The 26,842-nt window shown below is 28.5% G+C and overlaps 2 protein-coding genes across 8 annotated transcripts in view; one reads left to right on the forward strand and one right to left on the reverse strand.

Moving 5' to 3' along the window:
* LOC107452359 (OTU domain-containing protein 7B) overlaps positions 1-12,929 on the reverse strand; it is a 36,816-nt gene extending 23,887 nt beyond the window's left edge. Inside the window, exons 1-5 of one of the 4 annotated variants that reach the window (XM_043049402.2) lie at positions 12,691-12,929; positions 11,110-11,229; positions 7,865-7,980; positions 3,031-3,117; positions 1,415-1,597 (exon numbers count right to left, since the gene is read on the reverse strand). In XM_043049402.2, the coding sequence (XP_042905336.1) occupies positions 1,415-1,597; positions 3,031-3,103 (256 nt within the window). In that variant the 5' untranslated portion in view covers positions 3,104-3,117; positions 7,865-7,980; positions 11,110-11,229; positions 12,691-12,929. Of the gene's footprint in view, positions 1-1,414; positions 1,598-3,030; positions 3,118-7,864; positions 7,981-11,109; positions 11,230-12,197; positions 12,332-12,690 lie in introns of those variants that run through there. The other 3 variants (XM_043049404.2, XM_043049403.2, XM_016068820.4) reach the window with 3 other exon arrangements.
* Positions 12,326-26,842, forward strand: part of LOC107452356 (SMC5-SMC6 complex localization factor protein 1) — a 42,515-nt gene continuing 27,998 nt past the window's right edge. The window contains exons 1-4 of one of the 4 annotated variants that reach the window (XM_043049405.2): positions 12,326-12,416; positions 16,345-16,503; positions 20,013-20,185; positions 21,366-21,506. In XM_043049405.2, coding sequence (XP_042905339.1) covers positions 12,408-12,416; positions 16,345-16,503; positions 20,013-20,185; positions 21,366-21,506 — 482 coding nt within the window. In that variant the 5' untranslated portion in view covers positions 12,326-12,407. The other 3 variants (XM_071182942.1, XM_016068810.3, XM_016068812.3) reach the window with 3 other exon arrangements.

The following is a 26,842-nucleotide window of genomic DNA, read 5'->3' on the forward strand; positions in this document are numbered from 1 at the left end:
TTGTTCATTTGTAATAGCAAATTTGAAATAAATTTGTTCACTTGTAATAGCAAACTCCAAATTAATAAATTCAGATAGTTACAAGTGTGAGAGTTTCAGTTCATGGCCATTTTTTTTAGAGTAGGTAAAATTTTAAAAGAAACTCCTGCCTTTCCACAAAAAAAATCTTTAATATCAAATAAGTTTCAGGTAATAAAACCTAAATGAATTACTTTCCATAAATCAGTCTGAATTGCAAAAATATTTTATCCCTTAATAAGGCCATGGTAAGCATACTTACCACTAATTTCATTCATTTTTAAAAATCGAAGCGAAGATATTTCTTTATCCATAATTTGAGCAGTCATCTGCTGATAACTTCAGAAAATATAAGAAAATAATACCAATAATTGAATGCTTTGCTTACATAAATGTAGGTAACAGTATAGGTTAGCGTCGCATCAAGAAGTCAAACCAAGATTGGGGAGCTATTTTCTTTTATGTGTTATGCTTTCCTTTATTTGATCATTTTTTTACGAGTTTATTTATAGTTATAAACGCAAAATTTATAAATTTGGTCATTATTCAGGGTGCATAGTCAAATCTTTCAACAAAAAATAAGTACCTTTTAACTAATTTTTAAGCATTCAAAAAATATTTTTAAGTATTATATACATTAACAAAATACAAATTAATTTTCAAAGACTTCAGATGATCATGATAAAATAACTAGTTTCTGACAAAGAACTCTTTTTCTTAATTATTTTAGCCATTATAGAATGAGCAAGAGATTTTTTGGTTCGATTTCAGAGGACGGAAAATGAAGCTTAAAATTGAGAATATTTTGCAAAATGCAGCAGAGTTACACATGAGAGTGCAATAATCTCACCGAACCCAGCTCAGTAGATGCACATGCAGACTCTTAAGTATTTCATCAAACATATCAAATGATTGGTGCTTTCAGATGCAAACGAGGATTGTGGTTGAATGAATTGCGAAAATGTTGAATAGAACAATCTGAAAAGCACGCTTTTATATAATACACGGAGAAAATTGACATTCCCATTTCGAAAATCTCATTTTCGAAAAGGGAAAATTAAGCACTTTTTAAAAACACCCCCATGAAAAAAGCACCTTTAAGGGCTTTTAAAAAATTAAAATCAAAAATAAGCACCTTTAAGTACTTTTTAAAAAAGCCTAGCATTAAATGCTAGCATAAAAATGCTAGTACTTTATAAAAATGCAAGTTTATAGGCTTACTTGAATAAAATTACTTATTTTTTTTACTTACTTTATAGTAGATAAAATTTTAAAAATTTTAACCATCTACTAGAAAAAATGATCCAATAAAGGGTTAATGTAACATGACTAGGGAAAAAAATTGCTCCATAAATAGTTCAATAATGTTAAAAAAGAATAGAATAATGACAATTACCACCATCTTCTAAATCAACTGCTGCAACTTTCTTTAAAGGAGGCTTCTTCATTTTACTGTCATCAGAATGTGTTGAGTTATGGGATGAGATTTCATGATGATCAGATGATGGGACTTCACCTGGCAACAGACCTTTCATCACATAATATGCTGATAAAGCAGAATGAATGTTCCAATCATGAGCTATATTCAAAAAAAAAGGAAAAATTGCTACATTATAGTACATATCTACTACATTATACTACATATTTACTACATTTTAGATTTTCAAATCCATGACTTTTCATGACTGATTCCAAGAATTTTTCATAAATTAACATAGTTACTATTTAGGGGTCTGTTTAGAAGAAATTTGGGTCCGTTAACGGACCCTTTACAAAATATTTTAACTTTAAAATGGACCCTTCACAAAATAATTTATCCTTTAATCGGACCCTTCACAAAATAATTTATCCTTTAATCGGACCCTTCACAAATTTGTTGATCTTCATTATTGTTTTGTTAATCGAATAAACCATTCCCATGGGGGGGGGAAGAAAGACAGATGTAAACGAACTAAGTTTTGTCTTCCGCAGAAGCTTCTTCCTTTATTCGTTCGAAATTAATATTCTGCGTTCAGCAGTATAGGCTAAATACCAAACATTTGTATGTCGCATCTCTGATTTAGTAGCAACAATTGCTGTTTATTTTTGAAAATTTAATTTTTTTTCAATTATAATTTTACAGTGTTGNCAAATTCACAAAAGCAGGATCCTGGTTGAAAGAATGTGACTTAACGTTTATTTTATATTCACAAATTACGAGTAATTTTTTCACAATTTTACAATAACAGGATCTTCCACAAAATGTCAGGACAGACCCTTGCTATTTTCTCCAACAAAAACGCAACACTAAATTAAAAAAAGCATTATAACATCAATGGAAATCATAGATATAACCAAAACTGTTATACTCTGCATCTTCATATTTATAAGATTTTAAATTTAAAAAAAANCTCTGGCAAAAAAAAAAAAAAAAGAATAAAGAAAGAGTTGAAGCAATAAAATAGCTGAAAAATATAAAAAAAGCAAATAATTTTTTCCCCTTTTTTTCTCCAGAATTATATTCTAAAGATACTTTTCCTGTTCATCGGAAAGGAAAGAAATACTTTTGATTTTAGTGTTCTCATTCCAGAATAAAAAAAATATTCGCCGATGACTAGCTTAGTATCAGCTATAATTTTAATTTGATAAAATAAAAAAAAAAATAAATAATAATAAAAATTCTGAAATCACAGAAGTTTAAAAGATAATTCACTCTAGAAAGGATGTTTTTTCTTTAATTTCTTGAAAGAACACCACAATTTTTAAGGAACACGATAAAAACATTTTATATTTTAATAAAATATGACTGTTAGTGGGGATTTTGATAAAAATTCAGATATTCAGAACACCATGAAATTGGGGAGGGGGGATTCCATTTTAAAAATTAGACATTTTGGCGACCTAAATCAGTGACTTTTCATTATTAAAAAAAAAAATAGTAAAAATCATTACATTTCATGACAATAAAAATCTATAACATTAGAAACTGGCGACCGTAATTTCTTATAAAAATAATGCCTGGAGTGACCATACCTTCCAAAAGATCAGTAGCAAGACCAGGGTCAGCAGAAGTGTGGGCAACAAATTCAGATAAAATAACATCCATAGCACATGGAATTTCTAAAAAAAAAAAGAAGATAGTTTTCATATTTTAATATCAAAGTAATTAAATTTATACTAATATCTTTCAATATTAAAATAATAAAAACTTTATAAAATTAGCTATGAGACATTCAAATGTTCTATTTGTAACACTACTGGACACACAAAGAAAGAAAATCAAATCTAAAGTAAACTATATTTTATAATCTAGGTGGATTTCGGAAACGAACTGAATTTAAATAAGTTGAACATCAAGTTACAAACAAAATAACAATCAATGATTAAATCTAATTTACCTTTTAAAGAAATAAATTATTTATTGAAAAATTTGAACAGTATTTTGTAAGGAAAATAACTAATAAAATGTTCACAAAAAGAATCATGATATATAGACAGCAGAAAAAATTATTCATTTTAAATTTTTTATGAACATAAAAAATACTCAGACATTATTTTAATCTTCTGAAAATGTTAAATTGTCTAAAGTTTTCCGATGAAGTTGTTGATACAATTTAATTATTTATGCAAAGAAGTTATCAAACAATTATTTTAAGCATATTTTTAAAAAAATTGACCAAACTGTGGATCTAAAAACAAAAACGAGATATTTTAATCTTCTATAATTTTTTGAAGAGTGAAATTTAAAATAAAAGAGCGAACTTTAAACAAAGTTCACTTTATAACTATTTTGAGTTGCAAAACCTCTTTCAGGGCACATAAAAGTCATCACCTTTTCTACATTTAACGATATATTTACAGAAATGTCTTTATATCAAATAGAGTAAGCTGCTGACTATAGTTTGTCTACTGTAAGAACTCCCTCACCGCAAAGTCTGAGGTCGTCTGCTGCCATGTTAACAAGAATAGCAAATTTCAAGAAGGGCAGCTTCTCTTCATTCCAGGGCTAACACAATAGACCGAAGAAAAAGATTACCTTTCTCTCACCAAAACCTGTCCTAAACAATAACCCCACATCCCTACTTGAAATAGTTATACCTCATTATCATAGTACTCCCTCCCCTACAGTCTAGATGAATGGCTAGGGGAGTTCTTACTTAAGACAAAGTATATATGGTCTAATGTGGTTGAAGGGTAGACTAAATAACCAAATAGTCCTAATAAGAAAAGTTTTCATTTCATAACCTACCTGGAATGCAATTAAAAATACATGTTATATTTTAAAATAAATGATTAAAAAAAAGTGATTAATGCAATACCAGCAGGATTGTGCTTTCACCAGAAGATGGTAAAAATTGGGTTTTTACCCTGGTAAAAACCATTGGGAAAAACCTGGTAAATACTACTGACCTGTGTCTATTTACTTATACATACAATGATTTATTTTTTATATATGTTTGGAGTATTTTCCATATAATAGTAAATATTAATAATTATAATATAATATATAGACACTACCCTACAATAATTGAAGAGACACTTTGAGTTTTTGACATTTTTCTTAAATTTCTCCCGAAATACCTAAAGGATTAATTTATAACTTTAGAGATGTTTGTTCATGCAATTTTTCATACTTAGCAATGAGATTTAAAGCTTTTAAAGTTTGGGAAAGCGACAATAAATTATGAAATAAAACAAGTACTTTTGAGCATCCTACACCAGAAAATCAAGCGATAAGTTTGCAACTTGTAATGATTACTTTAGTCATTAATTGAAATAACTGCATAAAATTTTGTATACCTAGAGTAAATATTTATAGAAATATGGCCATTTAAAAAAAAAAAAAATTTTTTTTTTTGCCTCACTATAAATTTTTCTTTTGCTATAACTGTATAAATATTCAATGGAATCAACAATATTTTTGGGGCAATTTAAAATTATACAAAAAATTATTTATCGAAATTTTTTTAAAAAGTTCTTTAAAAACTGCACTAGACGTGAGTATTTAAGGTAGTTCTTTTATACAGCGCACACACAGAAAAAAATAATTTTTTTTTCTTTGTTAGTATTTGGCAACTAATGAAAAAGTTTTATTTCAATATTTTAAAAAATTAAAAAGTTTCAAGTAATTTTCTATGTAGTTTTTGTACTTTTTAAAAGAAAGCTCAAAACATTTTGTTTCAGAAAACAAAATTTAATAAAGAATGATAATACCTCCAGAAATGTGATGGTATAAGAAAAGAAAACACACAGGGGATGATCCTTCACAATGCGAGTCTCATTCTCTTGTTTAATAGCACAACATGAAATTTCAGGTATGATTGTTTTGAGCTTTCTTTCCAAAAGTACTTTGCTTGAAACTTTTTAAATTCTTAAGATATCAAACTTTTTTCATTAGTTGCCTAATACCGCTCAAAAGAAATACCTTAAATACTTACATCTTGTACAGTTTTAAGAGACTTTTTTAAAATTTTAAATAAATAATTTTGTATTTAATTTTAAATTGCACCAAAAATATTGTTTGATTCTATTGAATATTTATAAAGTTATGGTAAAAAAATGCAAGGCAAAAAAAGTAGTTTTTGGTAAAAATTTTTATATCTCCATAAATATTTACTCTAGGTTTACAAAATTTTATGCAGCTATTAAAAATAACAACTAAAGTAATCAATACGAGTTATAAGCTTATTGCTTGATTTTCTGGCATAGGGTGTTCAAAAATACTTGTTTTCTTTTGTAATTTATTGTCTGTCTCCCAAACCTCTGTATAATTTAAAACTTACTGTTAAGCATTAAAAATCTCATAAACTATAAACATCTTTAAAGTTATAAAATAATCTTTTAAGTATTTCTCAAGAATTTTTAAAAAAATGTTAAAAACTCAAAATGTCTCTTCCATTATTGAAGGGTAGTATACATTTATATCAGCAAGTAACAAACCGTTGGACAATTGATATGATGTAAGCTATCACCTAAATTGGAATTATAAAACTAACATGACAAGGTGAGGCGAATCTTAATATTTAAAACTTAGAAAACTGATATATCTATTAGATTTTCAATATGAGTCAACAACAATTAATAGAAAATTAAAATCATATTTAAAAATTACATTATTGTACTATATCATTGTATATCATGATTTTATTACAGCTATTTCTATATACAAAAAATAACTGACTAATCAGAAAGCTCAAAAAAAAAATTAAATAATTTTAATTATAATTTTTTTTACAAACAAATAATTGGAACATTAAAAAAATATACAGTAGAGAGATAAAGGAATGGTAAAATAAGGGTTTCTCTTACCAATCGTCTTTTGTCATTTATTTTTATGAAATTAGAATAGGAAAAAAAAAATTACTTTGCTTATTTCATTTTGTATGTACATTTTTAAGATCAAAATTTTCCAATCATTGGTTCAAATTAATTGAAAGTATAAAAAAATAATTTTTCATGTAAAAAGTTCTCAAAAGACAGAAGAACAACAAAAATTAATATCAATGATGTATACATTAGAAATTAAGCTAAAAATGTTATGTCATGAGACCAGACCACTGACAATATGAAAATATGCAAATATTTCACTTTGGCCAAAAGTTAGGTTAATTTATAAATCAACATATGATAAACATTAAAGAAAATATCTATGGCAGAAACAGGTCTTGTAGTGGTCCAAATAGAATATTAGGATAAAATAATACAAAAAAATAAGACTCGATAAAACCTCATAATAACCTTGTTAAGGTGTTTTTCTCGTATGTCGAAAAAATCATATAAAGAGAATCAATTATTAAAATGAAAAAAAAATATTTAAATTTAAGTGACAATGATTATTTTTCGTTCAAATAAAATTAAACACATTTTAATTGTAGTTTTCCTTTAATCAAAAATTTTAATTTACTAATATTTCATTAGTTTCCCCAGCATTCTATGGAAAAAGATGATCTTAAAACTCGCCTTGTTATAGGGGGGCTTCGCTGTAATAGTATAATACCTCGTTAAAATATTTTTTTTTTGTATTTTGAAGATGAAAAAAGCATATCCGGTGATTCAATTATTAAAATGAAAACTTATTACAATTTAAATGATAAATATTATTTCTTGTTCAAATTTTTCAAACAAATTACTTTTTTCTATTAAATAAAAATTTGAGTTTAACTAATATTTCAGTTGGTTGACTGAGCATTCTATAAAATAAAGAATATATTCTACAGGCATCTTATAAAATACAGGGTACCTGCTACAATTTAGATTTTATAAGCCATGATTTCTTAGGACTAATTCCAAGAATTATTCATGACTTAACGAAGTTACTATTTTCTCTGACAAAAACACAACAATAAATTTAAAAAAGCATCATAATAACATTAATTGAAATAATAGGTATAACTAAAACTGTTATGTTCTGCATCTTCATATTTATAATTTTAAAATTTAAAAAACAGAGTCAAGAAAGAGTTGAAGCAATAAAATAGCTGAAAAAAAATATGAAAGCAAATAATTTTTTTCCCCTTTCCATTCTGTAGAATTATATTAAGTTACCTTTCTTGTTCATCGGAAAGGAAAGAAATACTCCTAATTTTTCTGTTCTCAGTTCGGAATAAAAAAAAACTTGTTAATGACTGTCTTGCTTCAGTAGAATTTTAAATTGATAAAATAAGAAAAAAATAAAAAAAATTCTGAAATCACAGAAGTTTAAAAGATAATTTGGTCTAGAAATTTTGTTGAATGACATTTCATGACAAATTTTGTTCAATATTGAAATCCATGATTTACCAGGTGCGCAGATACCCTGTAAATAACTATGCAAAATATATAATAGCTCTCATAAGCCAGGTATTTAAAAGAATATTGGCAAATTTACCTGAGAAAAATCAGAATTGTGGATAAAATCAAAAGAAGAAAGATTCAAAAGCACTTTCGTGGGAAGACAAATATTACAAACAATAGGTGAAGCAAAAGATCATCTTTCATAAGAATCTGTAAAGAAAAAACATTAATAATAACAAAGAATAAGCAGAAATCTTACATAATATTAAGTATTATGCAAAATAAATTAGAAATAATAGGGAGAAATGGTGAACATCTTGAATGACTTTTTTATTTACTGGTCAAATTTCATCTATGACTGTAGTAGATTCGTAACATCCATGTACAGTGCACAATAAAAAGGACCACGCTAAATAACTTTTGATCTAATGATGGGATCTTCACTTTCTAGAACTCAATCTTAATGGCTCGAGGGGATGACCTCAAATTGCTAATTAATATGTTGCAAACAATATTTTAAGTTATGAAATCAGACACAAAAACTCACTTTTTCTGTATAAACATACCCTTTTTTTTCCGACAGATTCAGATTTCTGACCCCCAAAATATAGGGGATATGTCAAATAAAGTTAAAAAATCAGGTTTTTGGGTACTTGCATTCCAAGAAGAAGAAGAAGACAACCAATACCCACACATGTGACCTATGATGTCAGCACCAGCCAATCTTAATCAGCTATATGGAGTATTAACTTTCAATGGAAGAAATATGAACTGGTTACAACTATAACACAATTGATGTTATATATTCTCTAAATCAGAATGATTTTGTAGGATTACATAGCTTAACAATTAGTGGTTTCATTATTAAGTTAAGTATTTATAATGAAACCATTATAAAGAAAATATAAGGCAGGTGTTTTATCAAAATTGTTAAAAGAATTTAATTATATATATGAACTAATTTTTGCCGTACATTTAACTAAAGCAGAATATTGGCAAATAACACTGTCGTTCTTAGCAAGTTGTTTTCATTGTCAAGTGAATGAAATACGGCTAAACCACACAGTCAGTATGCTTGTTTATTCATACTGTTTTATCATCGTGTTAAAACTATGGTTATTAAAATTTATTCAATGTAAAATTGATTCAATGCTATAAAATAGAATATTGATTTTCAAATCTGTCGATTTGAGTTTCAAATTTCTTTCTTAGTCTAGTGAAATGCATATTAGTATTTAAAATTTCTATGTATGAATATTTATTTTCCAATAAGGCTTAGATTAAAAATGATTTCAATTTGGTTTTAGACATGATTTTGTTGAAAATAAATTACTACTTAATAAGTTACCATGTTTGTCCACACTAATGCCATAGCCTGTTCACACTGGCTTCCTGTAATGTGCAAATCAGGACAAAAACAAGCTTTTTTTTTAAAAAAAAAATTGTGAAAAAACTAAATCACTTTGTTGTTTCAGATTTTTAAAATAGAATGTAGTTTTCAAAGTATTGTTTAAAAAAAATCAAGAGTTAAAAATTATACTAAACTGTCCACACTAACTGTTATCTTCCCCATGGGAAACATTGAAAATTAAAAAAAAAAAAAAANAAAAAAAAAAAAAAAAAAAAAAAAAAAAAAAAAAAAAAACAAGAAAAATGGCATGAATACTATGAATGTTTGTTATTTCTATATTATATGATTAGTAAAAAGAAAGGGGCACATATAGCCTGGTTATGGACTCGCGCTCCTGAGGACGGGAGTTCAAATCTAGCTGGCCAAAGATTCCCCCTGTAGTGAATGGTGCAGGTCAAATCTGTCGGGTCGCAAAGTCCTCCCATAACAAATTATACTTTTGGGGGTGTACTGAATTGGAGATTGATTATTCTCTGGTTTAGGTCAAAATTACAATCTGTGGATGAATAGATGTGTCAATGGCTTCACCCTGGTGTGATGTATGGATGTTTGCAGAAGTCGAATTCTCGGCCATGGATGGCGCCACTGGGAAAGAAGAACAATCAGAATTTTTGCCTTAATGGCTTACAACAACACAAAAAAAAAAAAAAAAACACTTTAAGTAATAGTTAATTTATTATTTTTTGTGATTAGATTTTAGCAAGCCAAGTTTTAACTTTTCTGCTACAAAAGATGGGCACATTATTTATTTAGTCATCATAACTTCTCATTAACCATTTTTTCAATAGACTGGAATTAGTCTGATGAAAAAAAGGCTCTGTTGTCACGTGGAGTGATTTTTTTTTCAGAATAAAACACATAACAAACTTACTTTAATCTGACGAGAACAGAATTAAGGGGGGACCCACCCGGAATATTTAAAAAATTCTAAGCATTTATTATCGCATTTTTCGAATCTTTGTACCCTTCCTAATGTCTGTCTAAAACGATTTCTCGGTACCTAACTTCGTTTGGAAGTTATACCGGAAAATAGAGAGTCGCCGCTATGCAGGTAGAAAGGCCCGTTTGGCCGGATTAGGACAGGCGACATTCTTTTTGTGTCTGATCAATTCTGTTGACGGAGAAGATATATGGACCTGGAATTGCAGAATAAAGGTAAGTCATTACTAATTTAATAATTTACAAGATTGAACATAAGTCAAAACTTTAAACGCATTTTTCTCAAAACACTGTTTTTTGACCTGGCCTAATGTTTTTCTCATGATCTATACAACAAAATAAGCTGTTCTTTATTTTAAATTACGTAAAAATATATTCTTCAGAAAGTAGCATAGGATATTTTTATATTTCGATCTTATATAAGTATTTTAATGAATATTTTTTTAATGAAAAACTTAACTTTTTTTTTTAAGTTGCCGCCATTTTAGTAATTTTGCGAATATCAAAAAACCGCTATGCTACTTTTTAGATAATGTATTTATGCTTCAGAAAATCTAAACAAAAAAGTTTTCTTAAGTTACAGGACTTCTAAATCCATGAGGCCAGTGAGGTGCTACTTTTTGATGCCCAGCCACCAACTTATTTTTTATTATTTTGTAAAANACTTTTTTTTTAAGTTGCCGCCATTTTGGTAATTTTGCGAATATCAAAAAACCGCTATGCTACTTTTTAGATAATGTCTTTACGCTTCAGAAAATCTAAACAAATAACATAAAAAAAAAACAAGGAGTCTCTGCATTGCCTCTATTACTAAAAAATTCAAGAAAAATAATATTTTACCATTTCAGGGTAGGGTCCCCCCTTAATAAATCACAACTTTTTTTATTTTATTTTCCCTAGCAAAACAAGTGTGAAAGTTATAGCAAAATAAAAAAGGATAATAGGAAAACGTATTTGGAACACTTTGTTAATAAAAAATAATTTATCACCCTTTATTGTTATCTTTGCAATTGAATTCTATTCCTTTCCTGCAGCAGTTTGTCAATGATCATAGCAATCCACTTTGGTTTCAATAGTTCTGTGGTTCTATAATTGCATCGTAGTTACCTCTAAAGAATAGACAAGTATTGCATAAGTTTATGTATTTTAATTTACCATAAATTTATAAAAAGTATACTTTTTTTTGAGATGAAGAAATGGTTCTGTTTAATCAGTTGGGACTGAATAAAATGTCGCCAAAAACTTTTGTCCTGGCACAAAATAAAATAAAAAATTCATCAACTATTGCTTATTACATATTGTTTTGTATAAATTAATGAACGTTTTTGGTTTTGATAAGGGCATCAACCATTTTGTTTATTTGTAAAAAAAGTCCTAAATTATTGCAAGGAAAAAAAATGAAGAAAATAGCTAGGGAGATTTGCACATGCCTAAACAAAGAGTATCAAAGAATTTTTCTGAAACTATAAAAATTTGCAAGTGATTTTATTTCTTTCTCTTCAAAAATGCAAGATATTCTCAGCTATAATACCAGAAGGCACAATATATTAATTAAGATTTGCAAAAATCTGCCAATTAATAATAAAAAAAAAAAACCTTTCAGAAACAAAACTTTCTTTTCTAAAAGTAGCCAAGATTTGCAATTTTAATCTTTAATAAACTTTTTTAGATTAAAAATATTAAATATATATTTAAAATTATTATTCTTATATTCAAAACTCACTGATGTTTTTTTTTTTGAGGGAGGATACCTGGGCAATTTGATATCTCTGATATTAATTAATGTATTTATTGGCACAAATGCTTAAGATGAGCTTAAACATCAAGATATAAGAAATATATGCATATAATATGCCTGTTACATTCCATGCATAAAATTTACAAAAGTGGGCCATTTTTAAATAATATTTTTCAGGGTGCATAGCCAAATTATTCAACAAAAAATAAGCACCTTTTAAGCACTCAGAAAATATTTTTAAGCATTTAAAAAAAATATCATTAATTAGGCAAGGTTCAAAGGTTTTTGATAATTAACGGTTTTATCTTGTTTTAACCGTCATGTAAAAAAAAACCCAACCTATTGGCATTGTTTCTGACGATTGTCAAAAATCATGAAATTTTGAATCAAGTAAAATGAATGGCGTTTTCATACGCTACGGATTGACAATACGCCGACATAAATTGGAGTTGAATTAATTGTGAAAACGTTGAACAATATGAACTGTGTCGTTTTGCATAATTCGAAGTGGGCTACAAGTTATTTCCTTCGAGTTGGTTCCTTTCTGTGATGTTTCTTGTAAGTTTCTCGTGGGCCACTGCCCGGAAGTTGCCAAGACTTGGCGATTAATCAGCTATACATCACGATACGGAAATTTATTCGGCCAGAGATCACAATACGGAAATCGCCCTCCCCCCAAAATAGAATAGTTAATTAAATCTACTCAAGGTCACGCAATATACATCTACTGCAAGCAATAATATATGAAAGTTAAATATAATATAGAAAAACTTTATTTTTAGAAAATTTATAAATAGCTTAATAATTTACAAACAAATTGCGTTAACATTACTTAATATCTAATACTTCTAGGATCTGAAGTTTATGAATACACAGTATCAGTCTCTTAAACTTTAAAATAAAACAGAGACTTTCATTCTAGATGTGATTTTACAGATGCGCGATTGAACAATGTTATAATTTAGGCTATATATTTAGTGGTTATTTCTTTAAAAAAATGAAAATTAAAACAAATTTTAAATGTAAACAGACACACTAGTTACGATATAGAAAATAAACAAAAACATTGATATAGCTGGTTACAGTGAAACTGAATGACATTGGATTTGTCATATCTTCAAATCTCAATCAAAGCTCTAAGCTCAATCCTTTCTTTTGGTAATTACAAATTACGCAGCGTAATTTTCTAAAAGAAATTTCTGCTCATGTTTTGCGTTCTTTGTTTTTATGTAAAATATGGCAAAAAGATATTTCGCTTCATGTGTAAATGTTTCATTTTATATTAATATGACATTTATAAATATGGAGAAGCACTCAAAGAAACAAATTGAAACGAAATAGAACATGTTAAGTAAAAATTATGTATTATAAAAGACAGAGAAAAGGAAAAATTTCTTCTGTTGATTATTTACATGATAAATGTTTTACTTCATGTGTTCAATTTTCTTCTTTTTTTTGAGTGCTCCTCACACATTGTATAAATGTATTTTGCTTTGCTTATATTAATAATAGCGTTTTTAAAAAGTGCTTAAATGTGATTATTTTCGTTTTTTTTAAAAAGCCCTTAAAGGGGCCTTTATCATTGGGTTGGGAGTTTTTAAGAAGTGATTAATTTTCCCTTTTCAAAAATGTAATGTCGATTTCGCTATGCATTATGTAAAAGCGTACTTTTCACATTTTTTGATTCAATTCATTGTTCTATACAATTCATTTTTCACAATTCATTCATGTTTGATGAAATACTTCATTGTCCTCTGAGCTGGGTTCTGGGAGATTATTGCACTCTCATGTGCAACTCCGCTGCATTTTGCAAGATATTCTCAATATCAGGCTTCATTTTCCACCCTCTGATATTGAATCGAAAGATCTCTTGATCATTTTATAATGGCTAATATTATCAAGAGTAGAGTTCTTTGTCAGAAACTAGTTATTTTATCATGATCATGTTGTTTTTAGAAATTATTTATTTATAAAGTCTTTTAAAATTATTTTGTTGATGTATATAGTACTTAAAAATATTTTTTGAGTGCTTAAAAAGTACTTAAAAGGTGCTTATTTTTTGTTGAAAGGTTTGGCTGCCCACCCTGTTGATACAATATTGGAAAACACTCCTTTTTGTGGATATAGTTGTGAGAGCTTATGGAGAGATTATTTTTTTTGTTTTCTGTCTTTATTAATATTTAAATTTTTTTTTTAAATATTTTGTTCCAATAAATTTTCTTTTTCTCTTTTTATTAATCTTTTATATTTTTCATAATTTCTTTATTTTTCTCTACATTTTAAGTGCAGCTTATACACTGTAAATTAAACTTATTAATTTTCCTTCTTTTTTTGTCTTTTCATCCTTTTTGTCTTTATTGTGCTATATATATAAGTTCAAAATGTAATAAAACATGGAAAAAATTACAGAACAATGAAAAAAGAACAATAAAAATTCAGGAAAAAAATCCGACAAAAAGGAAAAAAAATTAATAGAAATCCGGAAAATGAAAGTTGTAATCTGCCATACATATATGTATACATATATACAGTACAGAACCCGTTATCCGGAATTCGGAAAACCAAAAAACCGGAATAAAATTCGATAAATTTCCCCCCCATTTTTTAAATTTTTTTTTTCTCATAAGATTTTAGGATTTTTCATTCTTTTTTGAAAGATGTTTACCTTACCATCATTTTGGAAATAATCATTGGTGTATTACTTCATCGTTTTTTCCTCTTTTTAAGATTATTTCCAAATTTTTTTTTTCTAGTTGGGTTTAACAATAAAAAAACGGCTTTTTGTAGCGATTCAGAAAACCGGAAAAATCAGTTATTCGGAATAGCAATGGTCCCGATCGTTCCGGATAATCGGTTCCCTACTGTATATATTTATATAAATTGATTAGTTAGTATACAACTTCAAAGCTTTTTTGTGCTTGAATTATAAATGAGGTATAATGAAAAAAAAAATTATGAGCATATTTAGTGTCCAAAACTTTGATGATTTATGAGCTATTTTTACTGTACTATTCCTGCTGCAATTGAAATGTATTCTTATGTTTTATTCTAGATTTCAAAAAATTAAAAATCTTTTCACTGTCCCACTGGGTAGGATAATTTGTGATGCTTTCTATGTATATAAAAAATAAAAATTAGCTAACAAGCTCATAGGACATAAGATAATAAGCTCATAGCTAAGCATAGTATAATTATTAGCATTTCAGATGAAGGTTTTACGTATTTCATATAGACACCGTATTCATATAGAGATTATTACGTATTTCATATAGAGATATTTTCATATAGACACCTGTTTGCACCAACTGGAATCATTAAGGTCCCAAATAAAATTGCTTTCTTGTTTTACTTGGAATAAATTAAAGAAAAATATAGTTTGTCAAGTGATAATTTTTAATTTTACCTTTCAAATTTTTCCCTTTCTATACCTTTTTTTATTTATTTCTATGGCAAAAAAAGTTGCCAAATTGTGCAACATTAACCAACCCTATGCAAACCACAGCATATTTTAATTCAAATTCTTACAGGTAAAAAAATTCCTGGTGGCTTGGTGGTGATATTTGGCCGTAATAGGTCTAGTTATGAGTTTGCTCCTTTCTGAGATGTTCCTTCATTTAATTCTTTGCATGAAACTGGATGAATAATTTGCTGCATGCATTGCTGTGAAATATATAAAACATCTACAGTCTCTGACCATATTAATAGACGCACTGTAAGATTCTATGTAAAATTATAATTATCAGGTGATATTATACAGCTGTATTGTTTTTACTCGGTTTGCATTTGTTTACGCTCCTGTATCAATTGGTTAATTAACATTGTAATGCAATACGTTAAGAATAAATGCAAATAGAAAGTATCTAAAAAATCTCCTGAATAAAAACCCATTGCATGTATGTTTAAATATAAAAGTATTGAATATAAACTCGTGCAAATCATATCATTATTAAAAAAAACTATAGTGCGTCTAATAATTTGGTCTAATTATTAGAATATACTAATATAATGCTTGATATAATAAATATTCTATATTTATATAATATTTTGTCTCATTTATCCTATCATCAAATTTATATTTTATATTGTCTAAATTAACCAATTGATTCGCGAACGTAAACTAGTGCAAACCGGTTTCTGTCACGTAAAAACAATAAAGCTGTATAGTATCGTCTGATAATTAAGATTTTAAATAAAATCTTATAGTACGTCTAATAATTTGTCCAGGGACTTCATATATATATGTATAATATATATATATATNTATTTATATATATATATACATATAGAGAGAGATTTGTATAACTTTTTATCTGTGAGGGGTTTAAAAAAATATTTATTCCTTCAAATTTTATAAGCTATTGTAATAAAACTGCCTTCAAGCTATGTATGAACAAAAATCTTTATTTTTCTTATTAAAAAAAATTTATGATGCTTTATTTAGCCTTATTTCAAATAATTACTTAAAAATGTAATTTATTCTTCGTAGAAAACAACTCCCCTAGAGCTCGGCATTGAAACTATTTTCTTGACTTTGATACATCAAAATCCACCTCGATACTCCAATGCCATCGATTGTATTGCGAATAAAATTAACAGAGTACCAAGTGAGAAAGTTCTGTCTTCAGTCATATTTCAAATACTAATGGTAAGCTTATATCTGTTTTGTTTTGAGTTATATCATTGCATTGAACATACCAACACTTAATCTGTAACTGTTTCTACCATATCCGGTCAAATAACCTGACTTCTTGATTGAATGTATGAAATATGGATGTTGGGAAGGAAATAAACTGAAAAACTCTATTGTAATTAAACAAATTGTATATTGCCAATTTTTATGTATTACAAACACAAAGAATAAGAATTTTTAATTCATTGCTCAACAATTCTTATAATTATAAGAATTATAATTTTTCTTATAATTAATATTATATCTTCTAAGAACTTGTGCACTTTTGATTGTTTCCACATTTTTCTGAGTAAAAACTATCAGTTAGTTAGAAATGAAGTAAAGCTATCAAAATAAAATATAAGCTACTGACCAAAACATTTAGTTTTTGTCACCTTTTCTTACATAAAAAGGCCAGTCTAAAATTTTAGGTGCTGTCTTGAAATTTGAGTTCATAGTTATTCTGATTGCACTATCTATGCAACAGTCTTCGCAGTAATGTACACCTAATCAAATGCAATACTTAGAACACGCATTACATCGTACTTTCTGATCTGATGGCCTTATAAAGCAATTAATAGTTCTCCCAGTCAAACGACCGGTTGTGGCATAAATAGGTATACGACAAGTATTATTTGAAGCAAACAAAATACAAATAATAATAATAATAACAGAATATTTACTGTATATAATTGTTAGAAAAAAGTCAGGAAGTCAAATGTGCTAAAACAATAAGATGATAAGCCCATTTTCGATTTAGAAGTTCTTAAACAATCATTTGACCAGTTATGATATGTTTAGTGTTAAGGGCATTATATCGCATTAAGGGCTGTTTTCTGATTAAAAAAAGTTATATCATGAAAGCAAAATTTCAAATTTTTGCAGATTCTACATTTCACGACACAAAAAACTCTTAATTGAAATCAGGATTGAGTTTTTGATATCGAAAACTGGTAAGAACCTAAGACAAATTCCTTTTTAGTCATAAGGGACATTTTATTAGATATTAATAGATTTATTAGATAGAAGTCAAGTTAGAAAACTAAAATCTTGTTTGGAATCTATATAGTCTCAAAAAAAAAAAAAAAAAAANGAAATGAAATTCTAAGAAATTTCTTAATTATTTTTTATTATGTTCTCATTAATACTAAAGCAAAATAAAAAAAAATCATTGTTTTATTTTAAACAAAGTATTTATCAATATCTATAAAATATTTTGTCTTCTTAAAGAAGATAAGTTTGAAAGCATTAAAAATTGTTTAGTAATGCTAACACTTTTTATATTTGATGAGTTTATGCAAAGTTGAAAAAACTGCTAGATGTTTTATTCCATGAAATGAGTTGCATAATGTGAGTTATCACTTTGCTGACCTATCAGAGAGATCTCGTTATGTTAACTATTAGTACACTACACATCTTGGAAGTCTTCTTGTTTGACAATAGTTAATTGTAGCAATTGTTAATTGTCAAAAAATGTATAGTTGTTAGCTCAAATTTAGGAGCAATTTATTTGGTCAGCAAAATGAAGACCGCTCACTTATTTGTTTAATATAACTGTACTTGTTTTTAATTAATTTTTCTTTTCTTACTATTTTATTATTTTGCTATTTTATTGTAAGAGATATAGTTTATTTAAAGCCCTGTGGCAGAACTTCAGCGATGCAGCGACATTGTCACAGAAGACTTTTCTTCCAGAAAGACTTTTCTTAAAAAAAAGTCTTCCAGAAAGAATTAAAAGAAAAGTCTTCCAGAAAGACTTTTCTTTTAAAAAGTTTTAAAAAAATTACTTTTCTTTTCTACAGAAATTCACTAGTCACTTTTTGACATGCTCGATTTACAACGATAGTATTGTTATTCGATGAAAGGTTTAAATGGTAGTTTCGGCTGTTATAGTTATTGGTTTTCCTGTAGATTTTAAATGTCATGATATATTTCAAACATTATGGGAAATTTGAATCCTGCATGCATGTGAGTATTTACATTTTCAGGTAATAATTAAATTGAGTTTTTGACAGTAATTGCCATTGATTTCTCCGTAACTTTTAAATCCAATATTTTTTATGCAATATTATTTATTACAACAACGTAATCTCGAAGCGAAACACGCATTTGAGGAGCCTGGTTCGCATGATTGCGTTGTCAATCTTTTTTTCGGCAATCACTACTACATATTTCACGTTTTCTAATTTTATTTTTTTACTGTGATAAATATTTACAATTTGCGAGGAAAAAAATAATTTTTATGTCCCCCCCCCCACAAAATGCTAGAGTATCACAATTAATATTAAAATTAAAAATTATTACATGTTTTATTAAGGAAAATTATATAGTTTTTTTTGTAAACACAGCGCTTTTGTTATTTTAAATTTGTGACATATATGTTTATTATTAGTAAAAGTATCTTGCAGAAAGATATTAGTGATAGAGAGTTTTGTCACCGATAGCTCGAGCAAATTCTGCCACAAGGGTCTAAAGTAAGAATTCCCCTAGCCATTCATGTGGACCCATGACTATGGTAATGTGGTATAACTATTTCAATTAGGGGTGTGGGGTCATTGTTTAGGACAGGATTTGGCTCTGGTCAGCGAGAGAAAGGGAACTTTTTTCTTCGGTCTATTGTCTCAGTCCTACAGTGACGAGAAGTTACCCTTCCTGAATTGCGCTATTCTTCTTTCCGTAGCAGCAGATGGCCTTGGAGGGGGGAGTTTTTACTGTAGACATACTATACCACGTGTAACAATGCCCGTAGTTGAAAAGCAGTTGAAAATTCAAAAAGAGCATTGCTGTTAGAATAACTCAAAAGCCTTGGAACGACAAATCACCTGTTGTCTTTAAGTGACCCAGATATAAGATTTAACATATACATCAAAATTTTAAATTAAATATCTGTAGTATATCTACCACTGCAAAAATACAATTCCAATTCACTCGTATATAAGATCTGATAACTCGACTCTATGTCGGAGTAGATGGCGGTTCATAGATGACGGTTGACATTGTCAATAACTATCTCCACATTGTTAACCCGGACGTGGTGTGTTAACACCTACCTTGATGGAAACTCCCATTTCAATATGAACCCGCCTATCTTGACAGAAAAACTCTCATTTCGATATGAACACCCCTATGTGGACAATAACACCCTCCTCGATCTGAACACGCCTACTTCGATGAATGGTCCACATTGAACAGTTGACTTGATACGCGTGACTGCAACATTATCTATCTCCGCTCGCTGTTGCTGCTCAGTCTCAATCACACACAACATATACACTCAACTGCTAAAGGCAGTTGATGGCAGTTCTATGTTGGGATACCTTTTGTTAGTTGAAGGTTGGCAATGTCAATAACTACTATCCCCTCGTTCCAAAATCCAAACAAATGAATAAATAAAATCTGTGCAAAATTTTATCTATCTTTGTGTTGAATTCTGTATTTGAGATGGGAAAAAAAAACTCATTAATCATGAAAAATTTTAATTTCAGAGTGAAGACTGTGATAAAAAAAGTGCAATTGCTGCCAATCGCTACTTGTACGATACTCTGACGATCTATTCACCTTCAGATTACAGTCGAAGGTACTATTACAAAAGTGCGTTAACTGGTGGAAGAGGTTTTGGATTCACAAATTTATGGGCTGTGTTTGAACGCATTGTTAAGTAAGTAATAGATCAAAAATGTTAATTTAGAAAATCAGAAATACAATTCTAGCAGAAAAACAAGAAAAATTTTATGATCTGAGGTTTAGCAGAAGAGCACTTCATCAGGGGACACACTGCCTGCTAACACACAGGAGCCTTTCTGTTGTCAGTGGCTCACATTCAAATAATTACGTTTAATAATTATAAAAGACGTTCAAATAATTTGGCCAATATTGAAGCTCGCATAAATAGGTCTATGCAGTGAAATTTAGGATTTTATGTTCCTGAAGCATATAGATGACAGCATTTTTTAACATTTTTACTCATTAAATGTTTTCTTGTTTTCAAAAAGGTGTCAGCACTTGATTTATATTTTATTTTGATGTGGCTATTCTAACTGTAACTTTATCTTTATTTATTTTTCATATATGTGGAGGACTCTTTATTAAGTCTTAGTCTGTGTGCTTTTAAATCATTAATAAGAATTTCTCAGTGTACTTTTAAATTGTGATTGTTTGTCATTAATTTTTCTTTGCATTTGCATTTAAATTTTTCTAATTTCTTTTTCTTATTTGTTTTTCCATTATGAGGCCTCGGGGCACTGTCAATTTTTTGTTTCAACACTGACAACAGAAAGGCTCCTGTGTGTGAGTCCCGTGTGTTGTCCCGCTAAGACACAAATCTTATAATTTTTGTTGTTTTCTGCTAGAATTGTATTTGTGACATTTATTAATTTACATAGAAAAAAATGGCATTCGCGAGCGAAAGTGAAAGTAACGCAGATAAATTTTCAGATTATGAAGATGTGAACATTTACAAAGACTAATATTTAACTTTTTTCATTTGCCCGAGATAATTTGGGATAGTATACTGATGGTAAATTATATATTTATTACGCATAAAAAAACTAAAATTTCAACTTAGAAATTATGTATTATGTTTTGTTTTAGTTCCTTGTATTTATTAATAAAATGGAGAAATTTTTTTTTTGATTTTTGTCATTTTTTTTCTTCAAAAAAATTGGTAAGGGAAGCGATTAAAATGTTTAAGTATTTAGTTTACTTAAATATTAATTTTTTGCCTTTAGCTAATTTTTAGCAATGTGTTAAAATGTGCAGTAAATGAACCAATCATCACTTTTATGTACAAAAATATGTTTATAATGCTATGTAGTTTTAATTCTATCTTTTATTCACAGCTCAAGTTTCATCCATCATAAAATACGGGAGGCAGAAGAAGAGCAAGGAAGAAATCCTATTCCATATCCTAACTGTGATATTTTAGTTGATTTTTATGTGCGTGTGCTTATTGACAATTATGATTTTTTGTCATCTGAAAGGTAAGTTAGCTATTTCCTTCATTATTAGGCCACTACAAACATCAATATGTTTTTTCACAAAATATTTTTGTTTTAGTGTCAATATTTTTGTTTTAGTGTTATTTTTCTCACTGTGAAAAAGAAAATTCAAAACATAGTTATTGAAGTTACGTTTTATTTTTTTTAAGCATCATAGTATAATAAAGTATTGAGATGAGGGGGTGTTTATTCACTGGACAACCAAGCGATGAAAAACCAGCGAAGGAACAAGTGTTCCGTTACTGTTTTTTTTTCTAAGTTAATGAAAATAAAAGATAAACTTTAATTTTCTTGTACCTTTAGTGATGTTCCGCATCAAAAGTATGTTAAAAATACGAAAAACAACTTCTAACCAGTGAGGGAACAGGCATGTTCCCTTACTGGGCATAGATTTCCCAGTGAATGAACAGTATGTGTTAATATGTTGACACTTTAATTTTCAATTCATGATTACAAAAAAAGTTAAAATTTTCCAAGTATTTATATGTTATTATTTCAAGAATAGGTTTGTTTTTAAATATTTGTATGGCTTATAAATTCATAAAGAGCATTAAAAAATAACCAAAATTAAGTGTTCCTTTACTGGGTGTTCATTCACTGGTAAGAGCTGTTCCTTCACTTGGTCTTCTTACTACTTGTTATTTGAACCTCCAAAACTTTAAAACAATAAGTGCTCTACAATTTTTTTAGGTAATTTGCAATTAGTAACAAATATGTTGACACTATCATTTAAGTAAAATTACGAATTTTGAAATTAATATGATTTTTTAAGAGGCAAGCGAAGCTTAAGTGTTCCTTTACTGGTTAGTTTACCCTACTTAAAAAATAAACCTAGTATCTTGAAAAATAGTTCCGGTCGGGAATTCTGGATAAGTGTAAAGCGGACAAGTATCTCAATCTTATTATCTAAATTGAATCAATTATTGTTAATTAAAAACAGCTATTATTAATAAATTCTGGTTATTTTAAACTTAAATTAAAAAAAAAACAGCAAATGATAATCTCGAGTGAATTTTTACTTTAGGTTGGTGAAATCAGACCAATTTTTGACTTAAAAGTTATATGTGCAGTGTTTTCATCGCAGAAAAAAAATGGGTGAGAATTTCTCACTCTTTCTCAAAGACAGGGTGAGATTTCAAAAAGTTAAGTAAGATTTCTAAAAGTTAAAAAAAAAAATAACGCAAAGAAGCTTGGAAAAAAAAATCATTTCTTTAATAATAATACATTTTTAACATCTTCTAATTTTTAAAGCATTGAATATTTTTGCTGCACATCATATGGAAAATGTTCTACGTCTACTTTTTCATCAGCTTTTCTCATTAGGTTGCTCAAATGCGTATTTGTTTCGTTTTGATCGTTTCTACCCACATTTGTTTCATTTTCATTTGTCCGTTTCGGAGTAGAAGATATTGCCTTTACAAGGTATTTGTCCATCTTACATTAATGCTCTAAAATTTAAACGTCTTACATGAAGAAACCTTACCTACGTTTAAACACGTGGTTGCAGAGAAATGCGTTCTGAAAGAGGTTCCGTGGTTCCGAGAGATGGTGTTCCGTTGTTCTTAAAGGTTATGAACAATACTGGTAAATAGAGAAGCTAGATAATGGGGCAGATGTTGAAAATAATGAAAGATCCAGGAAGAAAAGTGAAACGAAATTTATTCTAAATGGCGCAATGACAAATTTTTTCAAAATGCGAGAAATTCGCGAATTTTGAAATTGGTTTATAGAATGCGCAAATTTCTCGCGGTAATCATCTTTTAATGCGAGAAAAGAAAAAAATATGCGAGATTCTCGTGTTCTCGCGCTGTAGTGAAAACACTGATGTGATATCATTTTAAAAACTTCTCAAATTTAGTAAACGTTTCCCTTTGCAAATGCGCATGCTCCTAGAAATTCGACACTAAAAAAGGCTGCAACGGACAACAATTAGAGAAACAATTTATGGAAAATTGGAGGAAATCCTTTTTGTTGACTTGCTGATTTTGATCTGCTCCAAGTAATGCAAAAAAAGAAGAAAAAAATTATATATATATATTGTACAAAATTATGTATATTGAGTTTCGGAGGCCCTTGCAAATTTTTAAGTTTCATGCGAAGCTTTAAAAAAAATTTAATTTTGAGTGGCGCCTGTAGTTTTTGTGGTCCTAAACTACAGTCTATCTAGTTAATATGTAAATGCGGCCATGAAGAGTAAACAGTTATTGAGATTTAAGTTAAATAATTCTTATGTTTGATGTTTATGTTTAACAGGGTGCGTAGCATTTTAAAAAAGTGGTTAAAGGTGCTTATTACGACTTTCGTTTTTTTAAAGCCCTTAAAGGTTTTTCACTGGGTGTTTTTAAAAAGTGCTTAATTTTCCCTTTTCTTAAATGAGATTTTTTTCTTTACCATATCAATTTTTGCCCCAAATTACGCAAAAAGCGTGTTTTCCACATTGTTCTATTCAGCGTTTTCATAATTCATTCACCCACTATCTATTTCGACATGCCATTGATCTGTAGCGTATGAAAGCGTAAATCATTTTATGAAATGCTAGTGGGTTCGAATTCTGAGCTGGATTCGGTGGGATGGATTCGTGCATTCTCATGCGCAACTCTGCTGCATTTTGCGAGGGAAATAAACTTTTTAAATTTAATTATTTATAATTTTGAATAATTTTTTTACATAATTGTGTAAAGTAATCATAAATTTAAAAAAATTGAATAATTCACTCAATATTGAATGTATTTAAAATTGTGAAATTGTTTTTATGGTGGCTAATATAATCACGAAAAGAATTCTTTGTCAGAAACTAGTTATTTTATCATGATCATGTTACTTAGAAAACTATTTTGCATTTTGTTAACATATATATATATATATATATAAAGAATTTTCAACAATATGAAGGAAAAAAATTATTAGTGCGCATATCCTAATTATAAATTTTTTTTAAAGTGCTTAAAAATGTTTTTTGAGTGCTAAAAAAATCCTTAAAAGGTGCTTATTTTTTGTTGAAAAATTTGACTATGCGTCACAGATTTAATAAGTTTTATAAGCAGTTGGAATTAAACAAAAATGGAACATCATGGATATAATTGATATTAGATGAAATTGATATTTATTAAACAGCAAATTACTTTTATACAACTAAAAAAATTATATAATCTGTAAGTTTCATGTTCATAATATATATTTAGTCTCATTTCCCCTTCTTTTGAAAATCAATAACACATGTATCCCCCTTTTCCTGGATAAAACGTATATTGTGTGCATATTTTGTTAAAAGATAATTATGTATTAAACCTAATCTATATATAGCGCCTGGTTAGTAGGATGCTGTACTTTATGTTTGGGAGAACGGAGTTTGAATCCAGCTGATTGAAGAATCCCCGAGTATTAAATGGTAACTGGTGCACACTAAATCTGACGGATCCCAAAGTCCTCTATGTTCCCATAACAAATTATACTTTCGGAGGGTAACCGGACCAGAAATTGATGGTTCTCTGGTTCAGGCCAAAATTGCGATCTGTGGATGAATGAATGAACGTATGCATGGATACGCCCTATTACCGGGTCAGGCAGAAGTCGAATTGTTGGCCATAGATAGTGCCTCTGGAAAACAGCAACAATCGCACCCCAGAGCTTACGACATCAATCCATAAGTAGAGCTAATGTCTAAAGCTTAATCAACTAAAATTTTTCCCACAAAGAAAGTAAAAGTATTGATTTAGTCTTCATGAAAATTGAACACTTCCACATTATTAAGATCTATAAATATTTAAATGTATTGTACAGAAAGTTATGTAAATCCTCTTTTCAATGTCAAATCCTTCTTCTTTCTATGTACACCACTAACTTGGTAAAGCTATCAAAGCTTAACATTTATTTAACCAATGTACTATGTTGTATAAAATTTATTCTGAGTACATTATATGAATAAGAATGTTTGTATTTGAGCAGTTTAAAAATATTTTCAACTTGCATCAATAATTAAAAAAAAAAATTCTTTAAAATGAAAATAATTTTATCATGCCAATCCTGATTTTATTATCAACAACTTTTTCAGCTTCAGTGTTTAAAACAAGTAATTATAATTATATTATTAATTTTAAAGATTAATTTCTTGAATATATAATGAATTTCAAAATATTTCATGAAAATAAATTTCTTCACTTCAAAAAAAAAAATTAGAGTTTAAAGTATAAATTTGCATTTTCAGTTAAAAAGAAAACAAAATCTGCATGCAAGATGTACATTAATAATATTCAGAATCTAGCTCATTTTTCTAAGATTACTTTTTCATAATTAATTGAATGGTGGTATAACTTTGCGTTATGAATAAATATAATATAAAACTTTATATCTTTTTCAATCATAAAACCATTTAATATTTATAATGACAGACATTAAATTTTTTACAATAACGTAAAATATTTAACACTCACACTATATATATATATATATGTATACAAATTATGTTAAAAAATAATTAATTAGTTAACCCTTTCGCGACGCAAAGCGCGAAAGCGCGCTTACCGCTGAGGCCGGCAGTCTCTCTAGCGTGTGTCTCCCCAGGGCCGGAGGGTTTTTCGATGTTAAGCCTAATTCCATGAAATTACCGAAATATCAGCGCGTTGTTTAATATTGTTCTGTAGAGTATTTAAGTGACATATGCTTTATATATATTTCTATGGATAATTTATTTACTTAAGTTATTTCTTGTTTAAATGTAATATAAATATTAATAAGTTTAAATATTTCGCATAATTTCCTCTATTTCCAGCTCAGTTAAAAATTTTCGACGCTTCGACATTCTAACGGTAAAAAGAAAAAAAATTCAAGCCTACAAGATCTAATTATCCACTAAAAACTAATCCGAAAATCGAAAGTAGCGAGAGATAAAAAAAACTCCCTTACTTACTGTAAATAAATATCACGTGCTAATTTAAAGAGCCCTCATAAAACATTCCCCCCCTCCTCTCCTTCCCCTAAAAACCACGTGAATGTACTTTAATCTTGAGTAGAAGGTCAAATCTACATGTATCTGAAACCATAAGGACATACAATGCCATCTTTTGGAAGAAATTTCATTTTTTAAAACGTTCCGAAACACTGGCACAAATATGTGACGGTCGGGGGAGAACGCGAAAACTCTCTGACACGCGGTGTGTCGGCCGGGAAGTGAGCGCGTTTCTTGCTGTCACATATATGTGACAGTCGGCTCGAAAGGGTTAATTCAATCAGGCATGATAAAAAATATCTTAAGAATTCTAACAGTTTTAGTGTCCAATTTGTCATCAATATTTTGATAACATAGCATTTTAGCTGTTAAA

The sequence above is a fragment of the Parasteatoda tepidariorum genome, chromosome 7, assembly GCF_043381705.1.
Source record: "Parasteatoda tepidariorum isolate YZ-2023 chromosome 7, CAS_Ptep_4.0, whole genome shotgun sequence".
NCBI lineage: Eukaryota > Metazoa > Arthropoda > Arachnida > Araneae > Theridiidae > Parasteatoda > Parasteatoda tepidariorum.